We start from the raw sequence: 19678 nt of genomic DNA on the forward strand, positions 1-19678 counted from the left end.
AAATCTTAAAGCACTATATAAATGCTAGCTACTAGTACTGTTATTAAAGTTATCAATAAAAAGTTAGTTTTGAATATATAAAATGCAAAAAATAGTACCAGAGCTTCCAATTTTTTTAGTTCCCATACGCCTTGGTTTTCAGCAAACCTTCCCATAACCATTGTTTATCTTAAACTTAAATAAATTCTAGAATTTTCCACTTACATACAAATAAGAGAGAAGTAGCATTACATAAAAAATAGAGAGCCAGCCTTGAAGGTACAGAGACCTGGCTACCATTCCTGCCTCTGACACATATTGCCTTTGTGATCCTGGGCAAGTACTTCCCCTAATCTCCTAGTGCTCTGGGCCAGGGGTATCAAGCTCAGATAGAAACAGGGGTCACTAAACTCTACATAAGGACCCTTGTGGGCCACATATTGACTCAGAAAGCCATATTAACATAATATATTTTCTATAATTTTTATCTATTTTGTTAAATATTTCCTAATTACATTTTGATCTCATTGAGGCTACACTTGGACACATTGTAGGCCTGGCTGCAATGCATCCTAATGGCCTTCATGACTCTTCTACACACAAAAGGAGCTGACCTGCATTGGGAGAGAGAGTTTCCTCATCCAGGGGTTTCTTTGCCAGTGAAATCACAGGTCCAGTCCCTATGCCTCTGAACATAAGAAATAAAATCAGTTGATTAATTTTTCATAATGAAAACCTTATTCAAAACCAAACATCATTTTTTGGTATAAATTTGTTAAATGTTTAGTAAAAGTAAAAAAAAATTAGTGAGATCCTTGATTCTGTGTCTTTTTGACTTGCAGTTTATTCTCAGTATAATTTTTGAAAGAGCTGCTCATATATCATGTTCAGCCAACATTTTGTTTCTTGCTTTGGGGAGGCTGTTTGCTGCAGTAAAAAGAGCATTGAATTTTGGGTCATGGGACATAATGTATCGAATCCCAGTTCTGCTGCTTACTGCCTATATGACTTTGAGCAAGACACCATGTCTCTAGACCTCAGTTTCTTCATTTATAAAATGAAGGTGGCACAGTAAATAGAGCACCAGCCCTGGACTAGATCAGAAGTATCAAATGTGGCTCCTGAATGCTGCCTCTACTAGCTATAAATTTAATTGGGAAATATTTTTAAAACAAATAAAAATGCAATAAACATAGATAACATTACACTTTAAAACTAAATCAACATGTGGCCCACAGTGGTCCCTGTTTTTGTTTGAGTTTGTCACTACTAGATTAGATGACCTCTGAAGTCCTTTCTGACTCTAAATCTATGATTGTGTAATTAAGAACAGAACTGAGAATCTTAATTCACAGAGATATTATTGTGAGTACATTTAGTAAGAATAAGATCTTCTCCAAAGAGTACACCAAAAATTTTGTGACTTCATCAATGGGGAATCAGGTTTTTTTTTTCTACCTCACCATGAAAAAATTTTGTATCCAAAATCCATTTGGTTTTGGTTCACAAAAATTATTCCTTCAGCTGATTTTTGAAAATTTTCATATGTACTTTTTAATATTCTCTCTCTTGTTCCCCCTCCCCCCATACTATTCTCTAATTCACAGATTTTTTCACTTAAGGTATTACTTTTGGAATTACTCAGTAGGATAATACAGCTATTTGCTAAATCTCCTCCATATCTACTTGACAACTTTCTTGTATCCTATGTTGGTAACCTTGGCATAAATCTTCCTGGATCTCAATTTTTTCATCTGCAAAATGAAGAGAGGCTTAATTTACTTTTAGCTTTAAGAATCTAGGATTTCTTGTTTAAATATGATAACTTCTATTATTCTCCATTATCAGATAAGGGAAGGATGTTATACTTTGTCTCATTCAGAAATATCAAGTACTGAAATATATTTAACTACTTAAAGACTATTTTTGTTTCTTTTTTCTCTTGGGATCTAGTCAGTACCTACATGAGCTTCCAATAGTACTTGTTTTTGGAATTGCCACATCTCCAATCATTATCCATCGATTGCTTCCTCAGGCAGTGTCTTCTCTATGTATAGAGCTACTACAGTCGTTATCTTGCAAGGAACACTTGGCTAAACTACTGGACAAGGTAATTTTTTCCCAAGATAAAGAGAGTAACAGAGAACATGGTTGTGCCATGAGTGTATATATCTAGAAGAAAAATGCTGTACATATCTCAGAATAACACTTTTGAGCACATTCATTGATACAATTTTATATAATTCTTTATTTTTGCTGGATTATTTTTGTCTTTAGATAAGAAAGCAAGTTTAAGATATAGTTGCAGCTTTATATTTTAGTAATCTAGCACATAGTAGGATTCAGTGCATTTGTGTGTGTCCATATCTCTATATATGTGGCTGTGTATGTGCATACATATATGTATTTTATAAATGTTTTGCCTTTTATATCTCATTTTAAATGATTTAAAGTTTTCAATGGAATATATCTTGACTGCCAAGCCTGCAGTTGAGTACTATAAATAATTATAAAAGTTTTATTAATACAATTAAAAAAAAAACTAACACAGAAAAAAAAAACAATTGAGGCTTTTTAGCTAATGCTACCCAGACAAGAAAATAAAGATTCTTCATGGGGCAGCTAGGTGGCACAGTTAATACAGCACCAGCCCTGGAGTCAGGAGGACCTGAGTTCAAATATGGCCTCACACGCTTACCACAAAACTGGCCATGTGACCTTGGACAACTCACTTAACCACAATTGCCCTACTTTACCCCCTCCAAAAAGCAAAGCGAAAACTCCAAAAAAAAAAAAAAAGATTCTTCAGGTCATTAGCTAGTCTTGTAAGCAAGGGACTTTTCTGTAGAGATATTACATATTCTGAGTGATTGTCCTTAGTGTACTGATGATAATTTGACATTTATTTACTGACCATCTTTACAATTTTTTTCCAAAAGGAAGGCAAGATGTATGTCTAAATTTATCAAAAGCTATACTGACAGTTTTTCCTGTCCTCAAATGTGAAATTGTTTTGCAGTGGCCTTATTTACTTGGTTTTGGAGTGAGCATGGCTTCTTGCAGTTACCAAATTTTCTTTGAATGATGGAGCATAGGTTAGGTTTTCACTCATTCACATATATGTGTGAGTGTGTGTGTGTGTGTACCATTGAAAACTATTTGTATTTTTCTGTTAATATTATCTAAATATATTTTATATTTGAGAGAAGTAGACTTCCTTTTGTTCTGATGGCCAGCAGATTATCAGTATACAGACCATCTTTAGTAGAACTTTATTGATTTTCATTAATTACATAAACATGAGGAATGAAGGAGGAAACAGTATATCCTGTATTCTACCATCCAGAGATGAGGTATAATTTCCTGGGTAATTCTTTTATTTTTGCTCACTTTGGGAAAACTCATTCCCTTGTTCTTTATATCTGCTGTTTTCTTCTCTTAGAAACAAAAGAGTCAGGTATCTAATTCTCAAAGTAGTTTCTTCCATTGTATTGTCAGTCTTAAGAGGAATCTGTCTCAGTAACAGAAACTTGGCAGACACTACGCCATTTATCTTCACTGATTGCTTTTTTAAAAACCTCAGTAATCATTTAACTAATAGACAATATTTGGAGAAATAAGAAATAGCATTTTAGTACTATCTTTTTCTTACAGGATTAGTAAACTTCTTTCATTGCTTCTGAGACTGTACCTTGGGAATGGAGCTTTTCTTCTACTTATGGAATGAAACTAAGAGAAAATTGACAGATATTTGACCCAACGGAGAATTAGCTAATCTCTTTAAACTAGCTCTCTCTTTAAACTAACAAGTAATACATTTTTTTATTTTTCTTTTAGCTACTTCTTACAACCCGGTTCCCCTTTAAACTCAATGAGAAAGCATTACAAGTTCTGACCAATATATTTCTATACCATGATTTTTCTGTTCAAAACTTCATCAAAGGACTCCAGGTAAGGGGACGCTGAAAAAATTTTAAATGCAGTATTCAGTTGTTTTAAAAAAAGGTGAAAATACTCAATACAAATTGTCTGAAATTTTTAAGATCATAAAACTGTTGCAGTGGGGGCTTTGCCCACCCAAAAACTGTTTGACTTTTTTTTTAATTTTATGTTTTTTATTTTTAGTTTACATCATTCATTTCCACAAGATTTTGAGGTACAAATTTTCTACCCATTTTTCCCCTACCCCCCCCCAAAACAGTGATCCCACTGAATAACCCCTCCTCCAATCTGCTCTCTCTCATATCTTCTCCCATACCCCCTCTGACTTTCCAGTAGGGTACAGTGGATCTCTATGCCCCAGGGCCTGTATATCTTATTTCCCAGTTACTTGTAAAATAATTATATGTATATGTATTTAAACATTTGATTTTAAAACTTAGAATTCCAGATTCTTTCCTTTCCTCCCTCGTTACCCACACTTACTGGGAAGATAAGCAATTCAATATAGGTTATACGTGTGTAGCTATGCAAAACATTTCCATAGTGGAAATATTGTAAAAGACTGACTATATTTCCCTCCATCCTATCCCACCCCCTACTTATTCTGTTCTCTACTTTGATCCTGTCCCTTTTCAAAAGTATGTGCTTCCAACTTCCCTCCCCCCCAATCTGTCCTCCCCTCCATCAACCCCCCTCTATTTAGTTTGTGTGACATTCCTTCCCTAAGCCAAATTCAATGAAAGTAAGGTTGACTCATTCCCTTTTGCCTTCCTATTCTTCCCCTCCATTGTAATAGTTTTCCCTTGTCTTTTCTATTTGAGATAATTTTCCCCATTCTGTCTCTCCTAATCTGCTCTCATTATATTCCTCTTTCACCTCTCAATTTCACCTTTTAGGTATCATCCCTTCCTATTCAATTGGTCCTGTGCCCTCTGTCTGTGTATACCTGTACACATATATACACACACTCATATATGTATTCATACACCCATATACCCTCTTATATAGACATATACATATATATGTGTGTAATATATACATACATACATATACACACATATTTCTGTTCCCTTCAACTATTCTCATACCAAGAAAAGTTTCATCAGTTACAATTATCATTTTTCCATGTAGGAATGTAAATAGTTCAACTTTGATAAGTTCCTTGTGATTTCTTTTCCCTGTTTACCTTCTCATGCTTCTCTTGCTTCTTGTATCTGAATGTCAGATTTTCTATTCAACTCTTATTCTTTCATTATGAATGCTTGCAAGTCCTCTATTCCATTGAATAACCATATTTTCCCCTGAAACATGATATCAGTTTTGCTGGGTAGGTGATTCTTGGTTTTAATCCCAGCTCCTTTGCCCTCCAGAATATCATATTCCAAGCCCTTCAGTCCCTTAGTGTAGAAGCTGCCAAATCCTGTGTTATCCTGATTGTGTTTCCATAGTATTCAAATTGTTTCTTCCTGGCTGCATAATATTTTTTCCTTGATCTGGGAACTCCAGAACCTGGATATAATATTCCTAGGAGTTTTCTTTTTGGATCTTTTTCAGGAGGTGATTGGTGGATTCTTTCAACCTCTATTTTGCCCTTTGGTTCTAAAACATCAGGGCAATTTTCCTTGAGAATTTCTTGAAGGATGATTTCTAGGTTCTTTTTTTGATCGTGGCTTTCAGGTAGTCCAATAATTTTTAAATTATCTCTCCTCGATCTATTTTCCAGGTCAGTGGTTTTTTCCCATGAGATATTTCACATTGCCTTGTATTTTTTCATTTGTTTGGATCTGTTTAACAGCATCTTGATTTCTCATAAAATCATTAACTTCCATTTGCTCCAATCTAATTCTGAAGGAATGATTCTCCTCAGTGAGCTTTTGAGATTTTTTTCCATCTGGCAAATTCAGCTTTTTAAGGCATTCTCCTCATTGCCTTTTTGAGCCTCTTTTGTCATTTGAGTTAGTCTATTTTTTAAGGTGTTATTTTCTTCAGTCAGGTTGTTGACTCTCATTTCATAATTTTCTTGCATCATTCTCATTTCTTTTCCCAGTTTTTCCTCCACTTCTCTTATTTGTTTCTCAAAATCCTTCTTAAGCTCCTCTATGGCCAGTAATGAGCTCATATTTTTCTTGGAAGCTTTTGGGGCAGGAGTTCTGACGTCGTTGTCTTCCTCCTGTTCCATGCTTTGCTTCTTTTTGTCCCCAAAAAAGGAATCCAAAGTTAGATTGCTGTGCTTGCTTTGCTTCCTTTGCTTGTTCATGTTGCCACTCAATTACTTGACTTTTAAACTTTTTGCCACAGTAGAACTCTGCTACCAGAGTGGGTAGCTTTGTCCCAAATCTCTGGGGTTTTCTCAGCTGCTGGGGCTATTAGTTGGCTGCCCTCTCTGAAGCCTCCCCATGATCTGACAAATTCGTCACGCATCCCAGGACCTCCACCCTAGACAGTGATCCAGATCCAAGCAGGTTAAAGCAAGAGCGATTTTCCCTCAGACTGGTCACTTGGTCCCGCTACAAACTACTGGCCAGGAGCTCTGAAACAGCTACGTGGCAGTGGCGCGCTGCCTCACCTGCTTCTCCCTTCAAGGGACAAAGGCTGGACTGTACTCCTGGACTACCGGTTCCCAAAGTCCACACTGTTCTGACCTCTCACTTTGTCCTTAGCATCTATGTGTTGATAATTCTGGAAACTGCCACAGCTGCTGCTGATCTGAAGTCCCTCCAGCCAGCGGCTGGCTATGGTCACCTTGAGGTTAAAACTTGTGGTTCACACAGGGCTGGACTTGTCTCCCAGAGCACTGTGCTGGCCCCTTCCTACCAGGCTGTCTTCAGCAGGAAGTTAGCTTCTCTGTGTCATTTTGTGGGTTTTGTAGCTCCAGAGTTTGTTCAGAGTAATTTTTTACATGAATTGGAGGAGGTGGGAGCAGGAGCCGCATGGAAGTCCTGTTTCTACTCCACCATCTTGACTCTGCCCCCGACTGTTTGTGGTGGAACTATCTCAAAGAATTCGGAGTAGACCACCTCTAATCCGAGTATAGGCATTTATTGAGATTGATGCCTCTCATGAAGTGGGCTAAATTCCAAGAGGAACCAGCAACTTCACAGAAAGCAAGATGGATTTTTACAGGGTAAGGATGCAATTATATAACACAAATTTACATAGAATATAGGAATATGATTACTATTAAAAAGGCAGAAGGAGTTTTTTAAGGGATTAGGTAATGGAGGAGAGGTCCTATCTATGGTTTAGTGGTTAAACATTCTGGTCATACTCCCTGCAATTAGCTGGGTGTTGTGGTCCTGTTTGGTCAAGATAGATTGTTAGGTATTGAGGTCCTGGCTTGGGTTAGAAGGGTGATGTGATTGTGGATGAGTACAAGAACACACCTATTTTTGTAAGAATGGGTCTGGGGGCAATGACTAGGTAGAGGCAGTAGCTGGGTTCCCATCACATGGACACACCTACTGTTTCTGTGGGAACTAAGAGTTCAGGGACACATATGTTCCAGTGAGCAGTGAGGCTTATATGAAGAAGTTAGAACATTGGCAGCAGGGCTAGGAAGGTATAGTGGGTTTGTAATGAAGTTAGAATATTGGGGCTGGTGGCAGCTTTATTAGAGTTCCATCACAATGATAGCTTTTGAATAAGTTATGTCAAGTTATTTTGTTCTGAAATATTATAGTTATTTATTGCTGCATAATGTTTAAAATAAACATGTATTAAAATAACATTAAGGCAAAAAACCTTAAACTTAAAATACAACTCTTTCTCTTGCTATTTGCTGATGAAATACTGAAAATATCTCTTTGTAAAATGTAATCTAGGTGAATGAAATTACCTGGATTCAAGTTCTGGCTTTGCTATTTACCAATTTTGTAATCTTGTGCAAGTCAGATAACTTTCTGAATTATTGCCACAATGACATGAAGATAATTCCTGTACTTACAAAGCTCTCCATAAACCTTAAACACTATAAACATGTACTGCTTGTTGTAATTGTTGCTAACTGTATGACCTTTGGAAAGCCGTCTAGGCACTCTGAGTTCTAGTTTCCTGAGGAACATGAGGCGATTGGATTACATGATCTCTGAGGTCCCTCAGATCTTACATTCTGTTATTTTATGTCTTTTGAAATGAAGATATTACTGTTCCATTGACAGTAAAACATGTGTCTTGAATGATTTTTCAACTAGTTTTCCATAACACCTCCAACATCCTCTTACCCAATCTCCCTTATTGACCAGTGGTACCTTTTAATAAGATCATTGGCCACAATGCAATACATGGCCACAGAGCTTATAACTGGCTGGTGTAGTGATTGAACTCAAGAGATTGCCTTCATAGGAATTATGGGGTAATCAACTTTTAGCTGACTAGATATTAAAAACCTACTTGAAAAGTGACTTAGTTTCCTAAGCAATTTTGAGGTTCCTATCCTAGTTCTGGCTCTGCTACATTGAAGCAAGTCCCTCATTTTCTTTGGTCTTCTATTTCTTCATGCTGAAAAATATTAAAGTTTGATCAAAACTACATAAAATCAGTCTGAGAGACAACTGAAGGTTCAAAATAATTTTGTAGAAATAAAACTAAATATTAATAATAAGCATTTACTTATTATTGGAGAAAAATAATGGTCTTCCATTATCTTATTCTTGTAGTTGAAATAGAGCCTGGCTGTTTCTGATAAATCCTTACGGGACTTTTGGATAATTCCTTGGTGGGGTTACTTTATATTCATGATTTAGCTTCAGCTTTTCAAGCTCTGAAACTTAATTTTCTCCCTTTACTCAATAGTGATCAGACTCTGGAGTACTAACTCACATTAACTACTTTCCAGGACTCCTCCTTCCTGTTATCAGCATACCTGGGAAATCAGATTAGTAGTCTTAAGGTTCTTGATGGCCATGAAAATCTTATCAAAGGTGGTTTTAAGGAATATTTCCTGCAGACTAATAAAACCTAGATAGGTATCCCTGTTTCTCTATGAAATTTATCTTTCTAGTAACCAGGATTCTTGTTTTCCCTCCAATATTTCTCTTCCCTTGGACAATGTTAAATAAGCTGCCAAATTCTTTACTCTCCATTTCTCTTTGCTCAGTCACCAAGAGTGTCTGTCATTATAACATTGTCATTAATTAAAAAAAAATCTATTTCATTGATTCCTTTTGTCTTTACATCACTCACATTTTCCTCCATTCCTCTCACTTCCTCTTCCAGAGAGCCATCCCTTACATCCTAGGAAAAATTCCCTAGGAATTTTTCAAAGGAGAAGAAAAAGGAAGTGCTGCAAAACTAATCAGTATGTTATAAAAATCTGCCCTTATATATAGTAGTAATGTCTGATAGAAACAAGTGCCACTAAACTGTCCAGAAGGATCCCTGCAGACCACATATTGACTTGGAAAACCACATATTGACTATTTATGTATGTTCCATTGTATTTTTATTTATTTCCCCAATTACATTTTATTCTATTTCAGTCTTTTGGTGTATTTGACACCTCATTTATCTCCTCCTCTGTCTAGATTGAGAAAATACATAATGAAAAAGTAACAATCCTTGGTACACATATGACTTTGTAATATCCTTGCAATAATTCCTTGTCTCTCTATGTATATAAAGCCCACAGTTTGAGAACCATAATACAGTATTCCATTTCCCTCCCTCGCATTTCTATAAAGGAAAAGAAGACAATCTCTCATATCTCTTCTTTGGGGGCAGGCTTGTTCTTTATGATTTTACATTCATTTTTCATTGTGGTTCCATTTACATTGTATAATAATGATGTATATTGTTGTGTATAGTCATGGTGTATATTGTTTCCCTGGTTTCCATTACTTTACTTTTCATCACTTCATATGGCTTCCCAAGCTTATCTGTTTTTGTCAAGTTCATAAATTCTTATAGAATATTTCACTGCCTCCCAGGGATGTTGTGAGGACCAAATGAAATAATATTTGTAAAACTCTTAGCCTGGTACCTGACAAATAGTAGGCACTTAATAAATAATTATTTCCTTCAAGTACCACAATTTTTTAACAATTTCGCAAAAGACAAATATCTACTTTGTGCGTAGTTCTTTGCTACTGCAAAAAAATACTGCTATAAATATTTTGCTGTATATGAACTGTTCTTGTCACAGACCTTCTTGCAGTAGTGGAATCTTTGGATCATAGTAAGGACATTAGTCACTTTCTTTTCATCATTTCAGATTTCTTCCCAGAATGATTATACCAATTCATAACTATATTAAAAATGCATTAATGTGCCTAGCTTTCCACAAAACATTATAATGAATTAAATTGCAGCTTTTTTTTTACATTAATTATATATTAGATTGTTGGCTTTCTTTTCAACATTGGGAAAAACATTAATTAATCACTTACTGTGTACAGAGCTCTACACTTGCCAGTAGGGGAAAAAAAGAGTTTGGATAAAACTGTAATGTAGACCAGTAGTTCCCAACCTTTTTGGTATTTGAGGCATTCTTTAAACATCACATGCATATCTCCACATGACAGTAGTCATATCATTATTCACCGACTGAAAATACAAAAAAAGATAGTACTTGCTTTCTGTATGGATCTGTGTGGTCCTGGTAATAATTCTTTTCCTTTCCCCACTCCTTCATGTTCCTACATAGGCCTAAAGCCTTCCATTTGGGAACCAGTGGTATAGAGGAAAACACACTATATTTTAGTTCAGAGGACTTGAAATCTCCTTCTTAAATCTGGTCCTGCTACTCAAGACTTGAAGCACTTTAGGTAAATCACTGCACCTCTATAAAATGAGTGAGTTGAATTAGATGATTACTAACTAATGTTCCTTTTAGCCCTAAACCCTGTGCTTTTGTGTATTAATGGTCCTAGTTCATATGGAGCATTATCTAGTAGGGGCATAGACACAGACACAGGCATGATTCAGATTAATACATAATCAATACATAAGTGAAAAAAAATAAAAATATTTTGCAAGTTCTGAGGAGCAAAGGGTCACTACCAGCTGGGGGGGGGGGTTGTTGCTAGAAGGGGTGTCTGAGTTTGTCCTAAAAAGTGATAGGAATTCAACAGGTATAAAGTGGACTAAAGACATTCCAGATATAGGGAATAGCGTAAGCAAAGGAGCAGAGGCAGTAAACCATAGAATGTGCACAGCAGCTTATAGTTACTCCATTTTGGCATGATTACAGGGGGTCTCAGAAGTCTTAGTTCAGTTCTAAGCTATTAAAACTTAAAATACTTAATAGCCTGAGACTTTACTATGCCTTTGGGACACCCTACATGTGAAAACAAGAAATATGAGATAAGACTGGGAGGATCTAGTAATGCACGATTGTTAAATGTCTCAAATGTCAGATTAAAGAGGTGAAATTTTACTTGGTAGGCAATGGTAAGCAGCTACTACTATGTTTTAAATAAAGAAGTTATATGAAAAAATCTTTATATAAGAAGATTGGTCTGGCATTGAGGGCATAGAGACAGAAAAACCTGTTAAGAGACTATAATCTAGATTGGGTGGGACACCTATAGTCTCAAGGTCACATGTGGCCCTCTGGGTCCTTAAGTGTGGCCCTTTGAATCAAACTTCACAGAACAAATCCCTTTAATAAAGGGATTTGTTCTGGAAAGCTTGGACTCAATCAAAAGGCCACCTCAGGGTATCACCCAAAGTTCAGTAGGTCTTCCACTGAGAGTACTAGTGGAACACTTTGACTCTCAACCTGTCATCCATCACTTTTGCCACTTGATCAGCCCAGAAAGAGAATACTCTCTTTCTGTCAATTTCTTGATGATGTACTTTACTCCTGTTCTTCAGAGTTCCTCATTGGTTACACATTGCAGCACTTACACTTACCATGTGGCTCTCCATTACCTTCTGTTTGATGCTTATCTTTAGTTCTTCTGACAGTGATATTCTATGTCTTGCTACCATATAAGAACACTAATCAAGGTCAGTAAAAAAGGCTTTCCACATTATTTATACACTTTGTCTTTCCTGCATGGATGGACTGGTCAGATTCCTTTGAGTGACTACGGATCTCTTCCAGGAGGCTCTGTAGTGTGGAGTAACTTAATGCAATCAGCACAATGTCATCTGGAACCAAAAGCATCTGGAAGACCTCACTATCTATAGGGAATCCCTCCTTGACTGGACTCTGATGGATCTCTGCACATAGCATATCTCTCTGTTTTATACCTAGCTTGAGGTTTGTTATCAGAGTGTCATTGAACAGGGTGCTTTCTGTTATATCTTTGAGGAATCCTGAGTGATTTTGATGTATGGACAGGAGATACTTAGCTGTGTTGAGCCTGTAAGGTAGCACTTTGTTTTACTGAATCAAATGTCTTTATTTTTTAAATAATCAATAAACAGTAAGCATGATGGATCTTATGTTTATGTTCTCTGCATCATTCAGTGAATTGTAAGATGGTAAAAATGTGGTCCCTTTTTGAATATGACTTCTGAAATCTTGTCTGTTCCCTACTAATGGCCTTATTTAGTGAGTATATCCTCATTCATATAGAGTTGACTCTTATAAAGGTTTGTATAGATAGAAAAATAGGCATATAGGTTGATAGTTACTGATATTTTCTCGATTCCTTTCAGTGTTAGGGTGCTAACAATTTCTGACCTTGTTCCCAAAATCTGGGTGTATAAACTGTTCACGTCTCCTTATTTAGTAACTATAGTACCATTAATAGCATTTCATACAAATCCATTATCTGTCTATCTATCTGAATATGTAATCAAATCTTTATATATGTGAACATAAGCTCATAGGTCTGATCTAAAAATAGTCATGTAGGCATTTCTCAGGGAGGAAGCTCCTTCTACCAGTACAGAGTTGATACCTAAAGATTACATGATTTGTCCAAGGCCACACATTTAGTATATATCAGAGGTAGGACTTGAGCCTCATAACAGCCATATTGGCTCCATAAATATTATAGGGTTTTTTGTTTTGTTTAGGTTTTTAACCCCAGAAAATTGAATTGATGTAAGGCAAAAGATTTGCTGTCAAGACATTACAAATACCTTCCTTCTTTTTTCCAGCTGGCTGTATTAGAACATTTCTATTCTCAGCCACTCAGCATTTTGTGCTGTGATCTTCCAGAAGCAAAGAGAAGAATACATTCTTTATCAGAAGACCAATGTGAAAGTATTCGGCGCCTTCCCTCTTTTATGAGGTAAAAAAGAAATGCATATTTAACACTTGTATGTATGATTCAGAAGATCTATAGCTTCATCATGGGTGCCCCCCACCAATGCAGACTGTAGCTCCTCCATACCTTACACTTTGTGTATAAATTTCTTTTCTGTTGATATGTAAACCTTTCCACACTTAGCTAGTCTGGGTCCCAGGACTATAGACATATAGTTCATCACCACATCTGAAATATTCAAAAAAGCATATCTATAAAAATATCTCCTTTTTACAGTGTGAAAAACCTCTTAAATTATTCCACAGTTCACTTTTTTTAGTAGTCTGTACAGCAGTTCTGGTGTTTTCTGCCCCTAACAAAATCACATAAGCTCTGAAACACAACTGATTATCTAGAACCTGTAGCAAGTAAAGGTATGAATATAATGTAAATATAAGTAAAAATAATAATAGAGTTATGGAATCTTACACTTGGGTGAAGTCACCATATCTCCAGGTCTTTCTTCATTTTACTGCCACACTAACTGGATTTTATCAGTTCCCATGGTTATGGGATCATAGAATCATGGATCTAGAGCAGAAAGGGACCTAAGAGGTCATGCCTCCCTCAGCCTCCTCTTGTCATTTTAGACGTGGGAACTGAGGTATCAGTGTTCTGCTTACTGTACCATATACTTTAATTAGTGAGTGATAAGGCTCAGGGATGCTGAACCATGCTAATCTCACTCACAGGAGACTAATTTATAAAACCAGAATGACAATTCCTTTATTTGCCATGGAAGGACATAAAAAGTACCTACCAGAGAAACCTAATTAATAATCATAAAGGTGGTTGCTCAACTTGAAATCAGAGAAGTGGGCGAGTTGACTGATTTTAAAGGATACTAGGAAACTAGATGATTCAGTGGATAGAGCAACTGGACCCAGAGTCAGGATGTCTGGAATTCAAATACAGCCTTAGACACTGACGTGCTTTGTGATCCTAGACAAGTCACAACTTCTGTTTACTTGAGGTTCTTCATCTGCAAAATGGAGATAATAATAGCAACTCTCTTCTCTGGATGTTATGAGGATAAAATGAGATAATATTTATAAAGTGCTTTGTAAATATTAAGGTAATATATAAAGGCTAGCTGTTAGTAACATATTATCATTTCATATAGATAAATGGTAAAACATGGAGAATTATTCTTACTTGGCTAATAGAACACACCTTTCTAGTGACTGGAATACTTGTCTTTAAATAGTGTCTCTCCTTTGAACAGGATTGGCATTCCTATTTTTAGAATCCATACCAATCAGGACTCTTCAATTATAACAGTATTGTCTTGGCCCTGTTACAATTAATTAGGTCACATTTTATCTTACATAAATTACATTTCAGTCTACTTGAGATTTTTTTAACTTCTTAAATTTTATTATGAACTTAATCAGTGACAAAACAAATAAACATATACAATAAGGAATAAAATATTTCATAAAACCTCTAACATATTACACTACATTTTATCTTGATTTTTAAAAGTTATTAATATCTTTTATTTTTGTATTACCTTTATTTCCTAATATTTCCCTACCCCATGCAAAGGGGACAAAATTTTTTTAAGAAGGAGGAAAGAAAAATTCAACAAAAGCAAACCATTTATCCCACAATAGTGTTCCATATCCTCAGTACCCCTGCTAAGTAAAGAAGGGAGGTGCATTTTTATTTCTTCCTCAGGAACAAGCTACATGTGAAACCTTAAGTTTCAGTTTTCATAATCATTGTTATTATGTGCATTTTATCAAAATAGAACCAAAATGTTAAAAAAGAAAAAGAAAAGAAAATCTTTTTTAATCATTGGCCCTTCCTGAGTCTATCTACAGTTTGTTTATGTTGACTTTGTAAGTATGTCCTTCTAATTGTCTTTATTTGCATCATTTCTTGTAGATATTCCCCCTTAATGAGATTTATTAGGAGGAACCCTTGTCACCTTAAGAGATACCCCTTACTCATCAGCATTCAGTTTATTAATAAAATGATAGACTCCAGGGTTCTAAGAATTGGAAGGAAATCTCCAAGATTATTCAGTACAGCTGTACCTGACAAGAACTTTTCTCCAACAGCATTCCTAACAGTAGTCAGTTACTAAGCAGAAAATATCAGGAACATCCACTCTCTCATTCTGGGAACCAGACTTATATCAATGTAGACTTAGCTCATGTTAATTCTTGACTAGTATGTCAGGTGGCTAGTTAACTCATATTGTTTGGTTACATTTCCAAATGGATAATTCAATCCCTTTTCAATGCCAATTCATATTATTTTCCATTTTAGACAGTTGTGTTTTTTTCCACCTTTCCCACAAATTCTCTGGCAAGCATCTCATACACTAGATGTAGAACTCATTGAACCTTGACCATCATCTTGGATTTGTTTTTAGGAAGAAATACATGTTTATGGATTTTGAGCTGGGAAGAATTTGGGGTTTTTATTGGTTGCTATTTCCATTGTTTTTTTACATGATGGTTTTCTGGGTTGTGTGTCTATGTCCCATGTGCTAATTTCAGGTATGTAGAGGAGCAAACTCCAGAAAAACAAGTTGCGTCATTGACAGATGAAAGATTTCTAAAGGTAAGAATGGGGAAAAAAAACCCCAAAACTTCTTCAATGTTAAGACTTGTTGTAGCTCTTTTTTTCTGCAAAGAATTTAAAAGCAAGATTTTGTAGGTCAGACTTTCCTTACTCATTTCCTAAATTGGCACAGTGCAGTTTGCTTTGTGCAATGATGTTTCAGCTCTTTTAGTGGACTTATTATTTGAATATCAGTCTATGATGATAAAAAGCCTAGAGGTGATGGATCAGAAATTGTTTTATTGAGAGAAAAACCTAAGCCAGAACATTGGTTTTCTTCTAGTCTGTTCTGAAAGTACTATTAGATCTCAACTTGATGTTCACATAGCAGTTTTAGAATCTGTAGGTAGTCTTATTTTAAAATTTCTTTGTAAGGGCCATCTTGCATCAAAACATAAAGAAACCAAGAGGCTCAAGTGTCAAACTCTTAGCTTTGCAAAACATGTATATCAGAGATGAAGTAATGAGCTTGAGGAAATTATGAACTAAAGCACATTACATAGATGGGAACTTTTAATTTTGCATTAGGTGCTTTTCACTCATCTTAATAATTCTTATACATTTCTTTGGAAAAAGAAACAATGTAAGTTACATGTTTTACCCTAAGAACTAGATATTAGTTTTATGAATAGCAATTTTTTTGGACCATACCTATGATTCCAGCCCTTGTAAGGAGCTTCTAGTGAGGAAACCCTCTCTACCAATGCAGATTTGCTCCTACTCTACAAGTTTTAGGCTTATCTTGTTGTCTGTGTCACGGAAATGTTGGAATTGGACTTGAACTCAGTTCATCCTTACTCTGAGATCAGCTCTTTATCCTCCATGTGACTATGTCTTTTCTGATACTATACAGGATACCCCCCAAAAATTCTTAGTTCAATTTTAAGCTTTAATAGCTTAAAGACTTCTGAAATACCATTTACTATTTTAGAAATTTGGATAGAATAATATTATATCCAGCAGCTAAGAAAAAAAAATGCCAACATTATTTTTTGCACCAAATAGTTTTCTTCAGAAGTGAACAGTATTCTGAGAATTGGGAGATCTGCTTCCTAATTCCAACTGTTCCATTAGCTATTTTTGTGATCTTAAGTCATTTAAACTCTCTGTGTCTTATTTTCCTCATGTTTAAAATGAAAGAACCAGAAAAGATGGTCTTTAACATCCCTTTCAGCTTTAAATTGTGCTATTTTTTGAAATATTGAGATAATGGTTTATTTTTAAAATATTATTATTTATTTTCAACATTCTTTTTAAATTTTGAGTTCCAAATTCTTTCCCTCCTTCCCAGCCATCCTATGTCCACTTAGAAGGCAAGCAATCCGATATCAATTGTACATGTGAAATCATGCAAAACATGTCCACCATAATATCTATATTATGTATATGTGTATATACACATAATATCTATATTATATAAAAGCAGTAAAAATAAAGAGAGAAAACTATTTTTCAGTTTTACTCAGAGTTCATAATTTCTCTCTCTCTGGAGATACATAGTATTTTTTTCATCATGAATCCTTTGGAATTGTCTTTGATTATTGTATTGATCACAGTAGGCAGATTTTTCATGGTTGATCATTATTACAACATTGCTATTACTATGCACAATGGATCTCCTGGTTCTTCTCATTTCACTTTGCTTTAGTTCAAATAGGTCCAATTCTTAGCCACCTCAAAAAGAGCCACTATGAATAACTTTGTACATATGGGTCCTTTTCTTTTTTTCTTTGATGACTTTGAGGTACAGACCTAATAGTGGTATTGCTAGGTCAAACAGTATGCACATTTTTATAAGCCCTATGGGCATAGTTCATAGTTCCAAATTGTTTTCCAGAACGGTTGAAATAGTTTACTGCTGTACTAACAGTTCATTAGTGTATATATTTTCCCCCGTCTCCTGTAGCATCTGTCATTTCTGGTAAGTATGAGGGGGTAACTCAGAGTTGTTTTAATTTACATTTCTTTATTCACTATTGATTTAGAGCATTTTTTCATATGACTAAAGATAGCTTTGATTTCTTCTTCTGAAAACTACATGTTCATAGCCTTTGATAATTTATCAATTGGGGAATAGTTCTTATTTTTATAAATTTGATTCAGTTCTCTATATATATTTGAGAAATGAGACCTTTATTGGAGAAACTTGCTATCAAAATTTTTGATATTACTTCATTGTCTCTGGTATCTTTGAGCAAAATGTAGTTTCCCTGTTTATCTCTTTTAATTGAATCTATTTTTGCTTTGTCTGAGGATGTGATTGTTATCCTTGCCTTTTTTATTTCAGATGATACATATTAGATTCTGCTCTTACACTGGAAAAATATCTCAACCTGACCTTTTGTTGACTTTGCTACTCCAAAATTTGACTTGAGGTGTTATTTTAAAGTAGTTTGGAGGGAAATGTTGAGAGAGTTCAGCTGTGTTGCTGCCTTTAGCCCACCATCTTGGCTTCTGCCAGATAATGGTTTATTGAAGAAGAATGTTGCTGATAGAGAATTTTCACAGGGATATAACCTAAAATACTTACTGAATTAGGTTCACTAATCATTTTAATTAATCTTTGTAGTTCTTAACTAATCATTTTAATTAATCTTTGTAGTTCTTTGAGAACCTCACAAGAAATCCTTAAATCAGAGTAAATTATAGGACAGACAGGAAGTTTATAAACCAGAAGAAAGAGAAGTGTCAAAGATTGCTGTGAGTATTTTAAGAATGGCTAGATTAGCTTATAGCTGGTGTCTAGCAAAACTTCAGTAGCCAAAAGGTTTTACTGCTAGAACATTCCAATCAAAGTATCTTTTAAAAGACAAGAAAGGAGGATTTGAAATACCCATTAAAGCATTGAAGTGTTAGAGAAAGGAAAGGAAGGCCCTATTACTTGAGTTTACCATTAAATCACTTTTAGATAGCTCTCTAAAGCATACTGTTACCTAGCACTTAAAAACCTCTTTCTTTTGGACGTCTTTTACTATTGATCTATCTTGATTTGTACTTGAAGGGCATACTTGTTCTTTTTGACTCTAAAATACACAACCGGGAGCAATTAATTAAAAGGCATATTAAGAGTTGATATCAGAAAGAAAAAAAACCTACCTAATAATTAGAGCTATGTAAAAGAAGAATGCCTCTGGAGGCCACAGGTTTCCCCTCTTTGAATATCTTCAAGAGAAGGCTAAATAACTTTCTTGTGGTTTTATGCAATCAGGGATTGCACTGCTGGATCAGATAGCCACTGAAGTCTCTTCCAACTCTAAAATACTATGATTCTGTGTTGTGTGACATAGAAAATTCAAAAGACATAGTTTAGGGCAGTTAGTGACCACTTTATTAATTATTGCTGGAGGATAATTAATAAAAGGTTCATTTGGCTATCTCTTCTAAACCAAAGAGGGATCCTGGTGACTTCTTGATGCTTGTAAGCCCTTGGTAGAGTGGGTGTTCCTGACCACAGTCAACTCTGATTAACAATTAATGAGAAGGATAACTATTATAATGAGAAGTGGACCTATTCTAATGGGGGTCTAGGGACTGACTTTAATTATGTCGCTTTTACTTTTAGATCACCCCTATCCCTTAGCAATCTAGAGAAAGGATCTGAACTCCCCCTGTCCCCCACCCCACAAAAACCTGAGTATAACACAATGAGTTTCCCCACTTGGGTGGGTTCTGAACAAATTTGAGGTGAAAGTTAATCCAATCTCATTATCTACAATGTCTTTCAGATACTGACTAAATAACCTACTAGGGGCTGATTTCTGAATGAAAAAAGAAGGGAAAAAATCCTGAATCTCACTAGTAGTAAATGGTTATTAACATAAGAGAGAATTATTTTTCTCTGTTGCTACAGATTCAGTATATTTACAATTATGTTACACCATGAAAAGTTTCATCTTTTGACACATAGGAACACATTTTACTCAAAAAAGTATATGATTTTGAAATATTTTTTGTCATGGAAAAAATAATGTAATTCTGGTATT

At 35.3% G+C, this 19678-nt stretch overlaps 1 protein-coding gene across 5 annotated transcripts in view; it reads left to right on the forward strand.

Annotated features, from left to right (window-relative positions):
* ORC3 (origin recognition complex subunit 3) overlaps nucleotides 1-19678 on the forward strand; it is a 122687-nt gene that overhangs the window by 44210 nt on the left and 58799 nt on the right. For all 5 annotated transcript variants that reach the window (XM_069065105.1, XM_069065106.1, XM_069065107.1 and 2 more), the window contains 4 exons: nucleotides 1933-2089; nucleotides 3817-3930; nucleotides 12973-13106; nucleotides 15632-15695. In XM_069065105.1, coding sequence (XP_068921206.1) covers nucleotides 1933-2089; nucleotides 3817-3930; nucleotides 12973-13106; nucleotides 15632-15695 — 469 coding nt within the window. The remainder of the gene's footprint in view (nucleotides 1-1932; nucleotides 2090-3816; nucleotides 3931-12972; nucleotides 13107-15631; nucleotides 15696-19678) is intronic.

Source organism: Petaurus breviceps, unplaced genomic scaffold (assembly GCF_028583685.1).
Source record: "Petaurus breviceps papuanus isolate PSGF00001 unplaced genomic scaffold, PetGlider_PUasm1.0 90667, whole genome shotgun sequence".
NCBI lineage: Eukaryota > Metazoa > Chordata > Mammalia > Diprotodontia > Petauridae > Petaurus > Petaurus breviceps.